The following is a 13,759-nucleotide window of genomic DNA, read 5'->3' on the forward strand; positions in this document are numbered from 1 at the left end:
TCCCCACAGACCAGATCGGATCCGGAAATTACTCAAGGTTCTTTTAGTGCCAAAAGACAGGGGACCTGAGACCAATATTGGATCTCAGCAAACTAAACCAGTCCGTCATGAAGTCCAAATTCCGAATGGTCACTTTACAATCCATTCTCCCATTGTTGGAGAAGGATGTTTGGATGTGCTCCATAGATCTCAAGGACGCCTATTATCACATACCGATACATCAGGCGTCCAGGAGGTATCTGCGCTTCAGCCTGGGAGACAGTTATTTCCAATTTTGTGCACTGCCCTTTGGTCTCACCACAGCCCCCAGGGTGTTCACCAAGTGTTTGGCAGTAGTGACTGCTCACCTGAGGAGTCTTGGATTCCAAGTGTTTCCCTATCTGGACGACTGGCTCCTGACTGCCACCACCAGGCATCTACTAATAGACAACCTCAAAGCCACCATCTCCTGGGTGCTACCCTGGGAATTACATTCAATTGGTCAAAGTCTGTCTTGCTGCCCTCTCAGCGCATAAGATTCATAGGAGCAGAGATAGACTCAAAATTGATGCGTCTTTCTTCCTACCGAAAGGATTCAAACTTTACAAGGTCAAGTTCAAGCCCTGCTTCCAAGATCCAAAGCCCCAGCCAGGATGGTCCTGCAACTTTTAGGTTCGATGTCTGCCACGGTTCTCCTAGTTCCACTGGCAAGATTGCACATGAGGATTCTTCAGTGGCTGTTATCGACACAATGGTCCTTTCAGAATCTCCCCCACAATCACCCCATTCTGATTACAGAGACGTGCAAACGGGACCTCCGCTGGTGGCTTCAGCCATCCAATCTGAATCAGGGAAGACCCTTTGTTATCCCCCCTCCGGTGGCCACCCTGACGACGGATGCCTCCCAGACAGGGTGGGGGGGGGCATTGTCTGGGCAGGTTAGTTCAGGGTTCTTGGCTTCCAGACGAAACCTTTCTCCATATCAATGTATTGGAAATGAGGGCTGTACTTCTGTCCCTACAGGCCCTCCACAAGTTTCTCCCTCAAGGCATTATCGCTATCCACACAGACAACATGTCGGTGGTCTGGTATCTAAACAAACAAGGAGGGATCAGATCTTACCCCCTTTGCAGAGAGGCCATGAGGGTGTGGGAATGGGCTGTAGCTACCAACCGTTTCTTGGTAGCGACCCACATTCCAGGGAAATCCAATATATTGGCAGACAGATTAAGCAGGACGATTCTCTCTCCTCACGAGTGGTCCCTGAACGAAACAGTAGCAGCTCAGGTTTTCAGAAGATGGGGACCCGTGCTGCGACCTGTTTGCAACACCACAAAACACAAAGTGCAAAAGGTTCTTCTCCTTGACTCCGCGTCAGGGGGAGGCAGCTACGGATGCTCTAGCCCAACCTTGGCCAACAGGACTACTTTATGCCTTTCCTCCGGTCCCACTTCTCCCCAAAGTCATCCAGAAAGCTTCTCAATTGGGGTCCACAATGATACTAATTGCACGGGACTGACCTCGTCAGGTATGGTTCCCCTACCTAAAGAAACATGCTGTGGACGGTCCTTGGTTTTTGGATCTAACTCCGGATCTGCTGATTCATCAGTCGGGACGACAACACCAGTCCCTTCACACTTTGAAATTGACAGCTTGGCTCCTCCACTTCCGACTTTAGTCAGAAATCACACCTTAGACCCGGAAGTTATTCACATTTTATCTTCGGCCCACAAACCCACCACTAAGAAATTGTACCTCAGTAAGTGGAAGAGGTTTGCTATCTGGGCTCAACTCAGGGGCTTAGACCCTATTACTGCCCCGATACCAGAGGTTTTGAAATTTTTAACATAGATTCATAGATTCATAGATTCATAGATTAGTACTAAGCTAACTGCCATTTTAAGCTATATCCCTTGTGAGACTCAAACCCTGCACCTTGTGTTTGCAAGGCAAACACCTTAACCATTAGGCCACCCTCCCAACCCCTTGTTTAATCAAGGATCTTCAGTCTCTACTATTAAAGTCCAATTAGCAGCTATCTCCAAATTTCATGAATCCATGGATCCACCGTTGATGAGCAGCAGATTATGCAAAACTTTCATTAAAGGTGCTGGGCTGTTAAGACCCCCAGTTTTTCATCCTGCGCCTCCGTGGGATCTTGATTTGGTACTTCGTGCCTTAACATCTTCCCCTTTCGAACCGGCTGCTACATGTGAGTTAAAATATCTGTCTTGGAAAACTGCCTTCTTAGTTGCAATCACCTCTGCAAGAAGAGTTTCAGAGCTTCAAGCCCTATCTATCAAACCACCGTACTTGATTTTTCACAAGGATAGAGTATCACTTAGGCCTAACCCATCTTTTGTTCCAAAGGTTTGTTCTAACCTCTGTCTCCAACAATCTCTAGAGCTACCAGTTTTCTTTCCAAAATTCTCCAACGAAGCGGAATACACCCTCCATAAATTGGATGTTCACAGGCAATTGCGCTTCTATCTAGACAGGACTCAACAAATTCGAAAAACAGACCAGTTGTTTGTGTCCTTTTCAGATAATAAATTGGGTAAAACCATTACTAAAGCTACTATCTCCAAATGGATTAGAGATTGCATAACTCAGGCTTATTCCTCTTCAAATAAGCAACTTACAACATCTATCAAAGCTCACTCTACCAGAGCTATGGCTACTTCTATTACTTTTCATTCCAAGCTCGCTATTTCTGAGATTTGTGCTGCGGCTACTTGGTCCAACCCACACACTTTCATTTCCCACTATAAATTGGATGTGGCATCTAAAGGGCGAGCATCATTTGGTTCCACGGTACTCAGGAGTGTTTTCCAGTGAGCCACCCAGGATTCAGGTGCTAGGGATGCTGTCCCATCAGTCAGAATGTAGGCGAGATAGGATCACATAACATATTTTAGTTATGTACTCACCATAACTTCAGATGTTTGGGATCCATCTCGCCTACATTCCTAATACCCACCCTCCTTCCCCCTGCCTTGGAGATCAGAAGAGATTGAACGGTTTTGAGTTCTACTGTTTTTTATTTTGTTTCATCTGATGATGTTATATAAGCAGCATGTGTGTCTGTGTATGTATGCGGACAAACTAGATCTGGGGGACTGGTAGTGGTGCATCCTGGGATATAGTAAGCTCAGCCAATAAGAGACTTCGCTCTTTGGCATAAGCGTGCCGAGTCGGAGCCGAGGGATCGGCTCCGAACCCATCAGTCAGAATGTAGGCGAGATGGATCCCAAACATCTGAAGTTATGGTGAGTACATAACTAAAAGTTTTCTTTGCATGCTACTTTTGGGTGTAATGGGGATTGTAAACAGGTGTTGTTTTTATTTTTCTCCCCCTCTTCTGTTTTTCTTCTTGTGTAGTTTTGGGAAACATAGGCAATGTAAAGATTAAAAATAAATAAATAAATAAAGGGGGGGGGCTGGTTAAGGGGCATGACAGAGTGCAAATTAATGTGTTTTTTTCATTGTTGCATGGGGAAATGACTGATTAAGGATCTTTGTTTTAAGACAGAGAGCAAGTAAATGAAAAAGAATATTGAATGTTATAAGGCTTTTTTTCTACCACTTGCAAATATGTATACTAAGCAGCATTTCTGCCGCTGGTCTTCATGCCTCCATGGAGATGATCTGATAAAGAGAAACTGGAGACAGTCTGGTGGAAGGGGATTGGCTGAGGGAAAAGAAGAAAAAAGAACAGAGAAATTCATTAGGACATAATATTCACTGAAAACAATCAGGGGTTTTCCCAGGTGTGACAGCTTTAAAGGTAATACAAAACCAGTCAGACTTGAGGTAAAGTTCCCTCAGTTTTTTAATGCAATGGGGATACTAATATAAACAGGTGCTTTTGTTTTTTCTTGTTCACCCTTCTTATCTATTTTTCTTTGTTCAGTTTTGAGAAATGTAGGCACTGCACTGAAAAAAATGAATGAGGACGGGAGGAGATGGGGGAGAGTGGAAGGGTCTGATTAAGAGAGTATGACAAAAGAAAAATCAGTGTGTTTTTTTCCCATGCTTTTATAGGGAAATGACTGGGGAAAAACCCTAGGTATTATCCAGTAACAAGTTTATTACAAAGCATGTAAATGAAAAAGAATATTGAATATTGTAAGGCTTTTTTTCCTGATAAACAAGGTACCCTTAGCAGTTTTATGTCTGGTTTGTATGTCACTAGAAGAAAATTGGATAAAGAGAAATGGCTTGGATGAAGTGTTTACTGAAAGAATTCAAGTGTTTTCTCAACTGGGAGAGTTATAAAGAAATACAAAATCAAATAGCACTTACTAATTGTACAGGCTGTACTGTGCATCTTAGCATGACTAACATTTCTTTTTGGTTAACTTTAGCCTGTCTGTGTAGCTATCAGCTTAGAACTTACATTCTTATTAGGAAGCAAAAACTTCAATATTTGAAGATGTACTTAGTTTTGTGTGTTGTTAAATTCATAGGTTTTAGGAGGGATTTTTGGGGCTTTCAAAAAAAAAGTTATGTAAGATGTGACATAGGCGCACATGGATATGACATGAAACAACTGTATAAAAGTCCAACCTGCTGAACAGTATATACATGTAACATAACAGTTGGAACTAGACATTTAACAAAATAGCAGCTATATATAAAAGCTGGTAATAATAGCTGTATAAGAAAATTATGCTTTCTGTAATGTCTTTCAGTCTGAATGGTCTTACAGATAAATATGAAAAGAAAGAATAGTGAACTGCATTAAAAAATGTAGAGTGCAAGTAGCTATGCTATGGAAGGCACACCTGGAAAGAACTGAACATGTGAATTTGATAAAGAAAGGTTTTTAGGATGGTTATTCAGTGGAATATCTGGGGAAAAGGAAAAGTACTTATATTAATTTCAAGAGGAGCTCCAATAGTGAAAGAAGAGGGGAAAATATAATAATGGAAGATACATAGTACTAATGGGCCACTGGCAAGGGAGGAGGATTACAATGCTATGCATTTACATCCCCCTAAAACTGCTATAATGGACCTTAAGAAAATTCTGGGAGAAATAATCAGCTTTCAGCAAGGAATATTACTTACAGGTGGAGACTGGAATTTGGTTAGCAACAGTGAAGATGTGTCTGGGGGGCCTAGAAGGGAAAATATAAAAAAAAGAGGGTAGATTTTTGAAGAAATTTATGAAAATGTTTGCCATGGAAGATGTGAATTCAGTATTAGGAGCTCGGAGTGAATTTACATATTACTCACCGAGATACATAAACTGGGCTAGGCTAGATAGATTTTATATCTCACAGGAGCATGTACATGTAATTGAAGTTCTTGAAACGTACCCAATAACTATTTCAGGTCATGAACCAATAATAACTAAAATAAAAATGCAAGGTAATGAAATAAAAATGAGACATGCTTTCCCACCTGTCAGTTGAAAAGAGAGGGAATTTAAGCAGGTTGTGGAATTAATTCAGGAGCTACTAGAGAATATAGACTTATCTTATGAAAACATAGCTAAGGAGTGGGATAAAATTAAAGTGGAGTTTAAATCTAGGTTGGAAATAAAAGAAAGGGAGATATGGTTAAACAGTAACAAGAATTATTTAGAGGGATTGACAAATGTTGAAGTATTGCAAAATAGGGAAAATCTTTCTGAACAAGAAAAGGAGCAACTGCAGAATGCTAAACAGAAAGTAAGGGATTACCTCAATAATATGCATGGATTTAGAATAATTGCTGTTATGCAACTGTTTTTTGATAATAATTTGAGACAAAAACGTTTACCACAATGACTAAGCCAACAGAAAGTGAAAAGGGCAGTCACCAAGCTTAGAGAGCCTATAACAAGTAAGATAACGAGATTGTGTAGAAATATTAGAAATATTTCAGAAATTGTATGAAAATTTGTATAAAGCAGAGAAATATGGAAATCAAGAAAATGTACAAATGGAAATATTTATGGAAGAATTAAATATGCCAAAGTTAGAGGTAGATGAGGCTCAATTACTAACAAGATAGGAAGAGATGAGGTAAAAATGGCTATGTATAACCATTCTACAGGAAAGTCTCCAGGAATAGATGATATTCCTGTGGAAGTTTGGAAGTTAGGAGGGAAAACAACTTATAAAGATCTGGAAGGTTTTGTTTAACAGTATTTTAAGAGTATGAGAAGTACCAGCATCCTGGAAGAAGGCAGTGGTAACAGTAATACCTAAAGAGGGTAAAGAGCAATCGGATCCAGCTTCATACAGGCCCATTTCAAAACTAAACCATGATTATAAAGTGTTCATGTCTATAATGGCTAAAAGAATGGCAAATATGATACCAAAATTGATAGATATTGATCAGTGTGGTTTTGTGGAGGGGAGGCAAACATTTCACAATATTAACAGAACACTGATGATCCAGAGGGAAGCAGAATGTAAGAAAGTACCTCTTTTATTGGTGGGTCTTGATGCAGACAAAGCATTTGACAGAGTAGATTGGGACTTCATGAGCAGGGCAATGGAACCATTTGCTTTCTCTGATACAATTATAAGGTTGATTAGAAGAATACACGAGGGATCGGAGGCGCGAATTAAAGCCGGAGGGGTCCTCTCCAATAATTTCTGCTTGAGTAGAGGAACTAGGCAGGTTTGTCTGTTTTCCTCTTTGTTGTTTGCATTATATTTAGAACCATTGGCAAGGAAAATAAGGGACTCAGAAATTCAAGGATATAATTGGTATGGTAGTCAGGAAAAGCTGGCTCTATCTGCAGATGATTTATTTTATACATAACAAAACCAGAAAGGGACATTACTGTGTTGTGGTACATTTTAAGGCAGTTTTAAATCTTCTCAGGTTTTAAAATTAATGAAGCTAAAACAAAGGCAATAACGGTAAATTATGTACCCAGAACCAAATTGGTCCAACAATATCCATATTTATTAAGACGTGATAAAATTAAGCATTTAGGAGTATGGATTAGAAATGACTCTGTGGTGGCAGCTAAGGATATCTGGGAAGAGAGTAAACAGAAGATAATACAAAAAAAATGAGAAATTGGAAGTTTGTTATATGGATATGGATACTAAGATACAAGCCATTAAAATGTTTTTAGTCCATTTAGTCATATACACAGGTCAGGCATACTTTTATCAACTGTAGAAATTGTGAGTAGCAATTAAAAAAGAGTTGAAGGATTTTATCCGGGAAGGGAAGACAGCAAGGGTCAAGTGGGATAAACTGATTCTATTAATAGAACAAGGCGGACTAGGATTACCTAATTTTAGGGGGTATTTTAGAGCAACACAGTTAAGGCTATTATAAATAAATAGCACAAGCAGAAAACTATAATTCAGAGTCAAGGAATAAGGAGAGATTGGGATTTTTGATGTAGACTCTTAAGGAGAACAACCAAAATCATACAAAGTATTATATTCATAAAATAGCAAGGAATATTCTAAGAACCAAACCAGCACAAGAATGAAGAAAAGGACTTTGCCGATAGTAATGACTGCGGTCAGGGTTACAGATAATAGGCAAGAGGGGGCTGGAATTTATTGGAGAAGACTGGCAAAGGAGCCAAGGTATTGGGAGCAAGTAACTAGAAAGGGAAAGGTAATAGAATGGGAAGAGGCCAAAAATGTATGTGGACTGCAGGGTAGAGATTGCTTTCCCTATCAAGGATTGCTTTCAGAATATAGGCAAAGCAAAAGAAATAGGGGGTCCTAAATGAAAGACCAGCACTGGTAGAGTTTTTAATAGAATCTAGAAGAGAAGCTGCCATTAAAAAAGGAATAATTTGTAAAGCATATAAAATATTGCATGATAATTATAAGAGTCGATCAGAGGAGCTTAAAAAGGATTGGGAAGAGAGATTGGATAAGCAATTCACAAAGAGACAATGGGGGGATATATGTATATCTCCCAAATATGCAACAAAGTCTAGAAGATATAGGAACTTTGCCTGGAGGTGTTTCCATAGGTATTTTTATACCCCAAGTAGACTCCAAAGAATTTTTCCTCAGGTGGATAGCAAATGTTGGAGGTATGGCGGGCAAGAAAGAGGTAGCTGGGAACATATTTTTTGGAGTGTAATGAGCTGGCATACTTTAGGGATTCTCTGCAGACTGCTTTGTCGGAGATGCTGGGTGAGCAGATTGGACTGATTGGGGAGATGATTTTATTTTGAGTTATGCTACAAAATCGGAATTGCCTAGACGTAGTAAAGCCTTGCTGAGTCTAATTATGGTGGCTGCCAAAAAAACAATTACTAGAAAATGGAAATCAAAGTCTAGACCAACTTTAGTAGAAATAGTGAAGATAGTAACAGATAAAACAACTGGAACTGGGATCGTTAGAGAAGGGAAGGAGCAGACTGCATATGAATAAATGAGAACTGTGGGAACAATATAGGCAGAGCAGGAATGAGCTTTAAGAGGCAGGATTTGAAAGAGCTGTATAATGCTTAACTGACAGTGACTGGATGGTTTATAAGTGATGTATAATGTTTGCAACTACAGTTGTTTCATTGGTGTCTGTGATGTAAACTGTTTGTTGCTGAAGTGGCATTGTTTTGTATGTTTTTCACTTATATAAATGTAAGATTGCCTTTGTCATATGTGAAAATGTAGTAAAGATGTTTGGAGAAAAACAAAAGAATTGTCTGATAACATCAGTCCCATCATTCCATGTTGTGCATGTAAACAGTGGCACTACATCAGCTGTAATGATATATGTCTCATTGCTTTAAAATACGTAACAGTATAATTTGTTCAGGAAATACCAACTATTTTTCAAAAAAGAAGTCAAATTTTGAAGAAAAGGATTTGAATTACAGTGCATAAAAATTGATGCACCTTCTGTCTCTCCCCTTGTCCCCTGAAACTATCAGCCTAAAGGGGAGAAGTAGTAATACTTTTGTGTATTTTAGGACTACCAAGCAGAGTTGCAATAAGAACAGCATTGTCAATTATTAAAAACGCATGTGTACATATTAATAACATCATTAATTAACATCATGTAAAATGTTTTCATAGAAGTATACTTTTTATAAATGTGCACTTTATTGAGCTCTTGATTCTTTAGGATCAGATAACATTTTTTCTATATTATAATAAGGAAAAGTAGTTTTCTTAGTAAATAATTGAATGATATCATTTTCACAACAATTTCTTTTTCACCAAAAGGGATGTTATGCAAAATATAAGACATTTAAATTTCTAGAAAATTACTTTATATCAGTAAGAATCTTATTAATCTTGGTTGTCTTGCTAAGTATAAAAGAGAGCCCAAGTGAAAATAATGAATTTCACTTGCAGTAAACACTTCATTAGTCAAGTTAAAACATTTAAAATTGCCTGCAAAAACAGAAACCATACATGTATTCATGCTATTTAATGCTGTTTAGGTGATCTCCCGCTATGATGACTTGTGTTCTCTCTCCATCTCTTTTCCTTTATGGCATGAAACATAGCCTGGGTATTTATAGAGTGTAGTAATATATATGTCTCAGCCTTTTCATAATAAATAGAGATATGGATTGTTAACTTGTGAATTCCTATGTTTCTTCTAATCAGCAGATATTTGCATTGCTATGCCAGTAGAAAAATGTAATGATTGACTGTAAACAGCATCTTGTAATTTTTTAGTCTGTGATTTTATTTCTTATTATTATTCTTGCAGGAGAAAGTGGAGTACATCTTCCTGATAATCTTCACACTAGAGGCTGCTATGAAGATAATAGCATATGGGTTCTTATTTCATCCAGATGCATACCTACGTAATGGTTGGAATATATTAGACTTTGTAATTGTCTTTGTCGGGTGAGTCGGCATTCATTTTCCGTTTTTTATTTTGCTCTAGTGGAAATCAAACTGGTTGTGTGGGGTTGTCCCTGTCTGTCCCTCTGTCTGTAAAGAATGCATGTGTGTACGTGTGTGTGTGTGTATATATATATATATATATGAGAAAGGGTCTATATTATAACCTCGAAGATATGCAATCACGAATACCCATTGATCGACACATAATTGTCGAATGTCCTCTTCACCAAACGTGCACATCATCGATTTCTTTCCAAGGGAAAGAAATCAGTAGTCCAACACCCATGACACAATGTAACAAACACTATCAATTGGAGGGCTGTGCTCCCCACACCCCCGAACTAAATATACTAACTCTGAGATCGCACTACAGTGGGGGAAAGGGCAGATTTAAAATAACGTCTAACCGATTTCTTTCACTTGGAAAGAAATCGATGATGTGGCCGTTCGCTCAAGAGGACGTTCGACACTTACATATAGATGAAAAGGTACTCGTGATTTTGTACCTTCGATTATTTAATATAGACCCTATGAGAAATGCAGTTATGCGGAAGAATTAGAAACCGCAGCAAGAAATGTTGGCTGTGCAGCTGTGCACAACCACCTAGGTATTTCTGATGATGTTCAACATTAGATCACCATTGCAGTAGTCTAAGTTGTATGGTTTATATCCTGCCTAGGATACTTTCAAAGCTTCAGAGCACCTTCCATGCCCCTTTACTGCTGAGTGGCTCAAGAAGAGGCATTTAAAGCAGCAGTTAGGGTGGCAAAAGCTTTGCACCTTTCTTTTGCTGAAGTGCACACTCTCTGAGGGTTTCATGTAACTGAGTTTCGGTTAGTGATCATTCAAGGCTGGGCAGATAAGTACCTTTCTTGGGAAAGCCTTCCACTTTTAATTTTTCTGAGGAAAAAATGCACTGTTTATTTAATAAAACATTTTGTGGTAGGATTTATTTTATGGACTGTCATAGTTGTCAGACTTTTTTACTAAGAGAATGCTTTTGTGAACATTTTTTGTAAAAAAAAAAAAATCTTGTTTTTTCTAAATGTTCATATATATTATTTTTATTTAAGGCATGGTTTTGTGCTTTTTGGGGACAGTCACTGAGATATTTGTCTCAAAAGCTTCACTTTTTTGTCAGAATTCTTAGTCACTCATTTTTATAGAGAAAGAATTCCTTCATTTTCTGACACACAGATTCACAATCAGAAGAGCAGAGCCTGAAAAGGCAGTACTTTTCTCAATGAATTCTTCCCAGACTGCGGATTTTGATCAGAGGAAAGTGTTTCTTCAGATTTCATTCAAGAAGAGTTATCTTTTTCTGAAACTATTGGTAATGAAAGATTTGTTTTGGTGGGGAACAGAATGAAATCCCTAAATTCCCAGCAGAAATACTACGATTTCTTGCAGATGGATTTTCCTCAGCCTGCAGTAGTCCCTCCTATTTTATCAGCTTTAGAGGATGCGTTCTTAGCAGCATGCCTGACAGTCAACCTCCGGCTCTCAAAATGTCTGCTAGGTATATATCTGTTTTCTAATCCTAAATCAGATCCAGATTTTATTTCCTTAGCAATGCTATCTGCTGCTAAACATATTGTGAATGCTCACTTCATTCCTTCTGACAAGGATGGAAAAGCTTTTGAAAGATTTGAGAAGAAAGTTTGTTCTTCTGCTGCTTTAACTTTCAGAATTCTGGAATTGTAGATGGTGCAGTGGTGCAGCAATAGTGTTGTCACCTCACAGCAAGTGGTTCTCCAGTTTGATTCTCGGCTGGGGTGCCTTCGTTGCAGAGTCTGCATGTCCTCCCTGCATTCATGTGGATTTCCTCTGGGTGTTCCGGTTCCCTCCCATGTTACAAAGACATACATCTCGAGTATTTCTCTTTGAGCCTCTGCCGAAAATTGGCTTTGTTCCAAGTTCAACTTTCCCGGTAAATAAATGATGGTATGTTGTCCGTATCTCACCTTCGTTCTTGCTGTTTGAGATCTGTTTGGGTTCGGAGCTGACCCACGGCTCTGACTCGGCCGTATACTGTAGTTCAAGAGCTTTTACTGGCTTGAGGTTAGCCCCTATCCCAGCATACCTAGTGGTAGTTACCCAGATCTCGTTTGCCGCTTGCAGCATCGAGATTGCGGATACTGGCTCAGGCTAAGTGTTTTCTCTTTATTATTTTTTTGAAGAAAAATATTTGCTCTTATATTATCTAACTTATTAGTAATTTTGTCCTTTGTTTTTCTACCTTTCCCTATCCTGTCTGAGTGACTTGCTTTGTTGTGGACTAAGCATTTTTCTCTCTGGCCCTTTCCCTTCTTCTAAAACCGTTTAACTTAGAGGGTTCTTCATTTTTCTTGCCTTTCTTAATATCTATTAAGTTTTAAGGAGTTGCCGTTTAAGTTAGAGGCTCTGCTTAGGTGGGGAGTTTGCCTTCTTTTCTTTCCTGTCTATATAAAGAGAAAAAAAAAAAGGATTTTTTTGTCTGTTTTTGCTAGTTTATCTTGTTAGAATGCGTTTTTTTTGTCTAGTTTTAGATAGTGCTGTTCAACATTATGTCGAAAGATACTGCCAATGAATCTAAACCTTCGGGTTACAAAAATTGCGATTCGTGCTGTCAAAAGATGTCCCTTACAGATGGGTACACGAGTTGCGTGTATTGTTTAGGGCCTGTTCACCTGCAGGATTCGTGTTCTATTTGCCATGCATTTAGTTCACAAGTCCCACAGGAGAGGAAGAACAAATTGATCTTACGAGGTTACTAAAGGACCCCTTTGATGCTGCTATGGAGGGGACTCAGCCAGCAAAAAAAAACTGGAAAAACCCAAGCCTTCATCCTCTTCAGCTCCGATTTTGGAACCGTCAAAACAGAACGACAAGTAACAAGCTAAGTTGGACCGACTGTTGGTTCCAACAACATACTCTCACATATACTTCCATCTGTTGTTTCGGAGCCAGTAATGTCTCATAAGAGATCCAGGTCTCCTACCTTGGAACCGGTGCGGTGTGCTCCACAGTCTCCTTTATTACAATCTGCGGCAGGCAGTCACCGGTCTTCAATCTATTCCTCTCGGTAATCCAGGAGCCTCTTGGATGATGATGTGGAGAGGGTGGTGAAGAGGCTTCTTAGGACACCAGCATTAGCTAAAATACTTTTGGGCCCATCCCAGGTAGAAACGGTGCCAACAACCCAACCAACACCTGTCTCAATTCCTCCTAAGACTCCTCTGAGCTCAGAGCCGGAGTGTATGGAAGTCGTAGTGGTGGAACCGTCGGTTCCGGTAACCTCCTCCAGTCTTTTGGTTCTGATTACCGCTTTGATCTCCTCGATACCTCCTTCTATCGAGGGATCTGGGAGACGATACTCCCTTGTCGGCTCCGATAGGGAGCGGCATCGGACCCTTGGCCAACCCTACTTTCCCTCTCGTAGCTTCAGCGCAGATCAGCTCGGCTCCTACATTGGCCTCGGAGCCATCGCCCTCGGTTCGGAGGAGGCCTCCTGCTTCTTCAGAGCCGTGGACTCTTTCGAGTTGGGACCGCAGTGCCTTTGAGGTGATGAGCAGCGTGCTGTCTGCTGAGACAGCTCCACCCCCGGCTCCATTGACTCCTTTGCTTTCAGTGCCGGTGTCCACCTCCAAACCTCCCCTCTGCCCCAAGTGGAGGGAACCCATGCTCCAGGATTACCCATTGGGTGATCCGACTTCTGCCAAAACCTCCCCTGAACATCCCTCGGAGGAGGTCCCCTGGAAGAAGACTTGCAAGAGGAAGCATGTGGACTCCCCTGAGTCCTTGACATCAGACACAGACTTGGGTGACTCAGAAGGGTCCCCACGTTCCCCCTCTGAAGATGTCTCCTTTTCAGACACCTTAGAAATCCTTAGACAGAGGGGTGACTGGACGTTCCTTGCCCTTTCTGAAGATGAGTCAGTGTACCTGGATGCATTCGGTTCCTGACCCTCCACCTCTTGGGTATCCTCCTCCCTTCGACCCACTATTGC

At 40.1% G+C, this 13,759-nt stretch overlaps 1 protein-coding gene across 3 annotated transcripts in view; it reads left to right on the forward strand.

The window, feature by feature from the left end:
• CACNA1S (calcium voltage-gated channel subunit alpha1 S) overlaps nt 1-13,759 on the forward strand; it is a 3,469,037-nt gene that overhangs the window by 471,300 nt on the left and 2,983,978 nt on the right. For all 3 annotated transcript variants that reach the window (XM_044076603.1, XM_044076604.1, XM_044076605.1), the window contains one exon: nt 9,630-9,769. In XM_044076603.1, coding sequence (XP_043932538.1) covers nt 9,630-9,769 — 140 coding nt within the window. The remainder of the gene's footprint in view (nt 1-9,629; nt 9,770-13,759) is intronic.

The sequence above is a fragment of the Protopterus annectens genome, chromosome 7.part0 (genome assembly GCF_019279795.1).
Source record: "Protopterus annectens isolate FY-2018-M chromosome 7.part0, PAN1.0, whole genome shotgun sequence".
Taxonomy (NCBI): Eukaryota; Metazoa; Chordata; order Ceratodontiformes; family Protopteridae; genus Protopterus; species Protopterus annectens.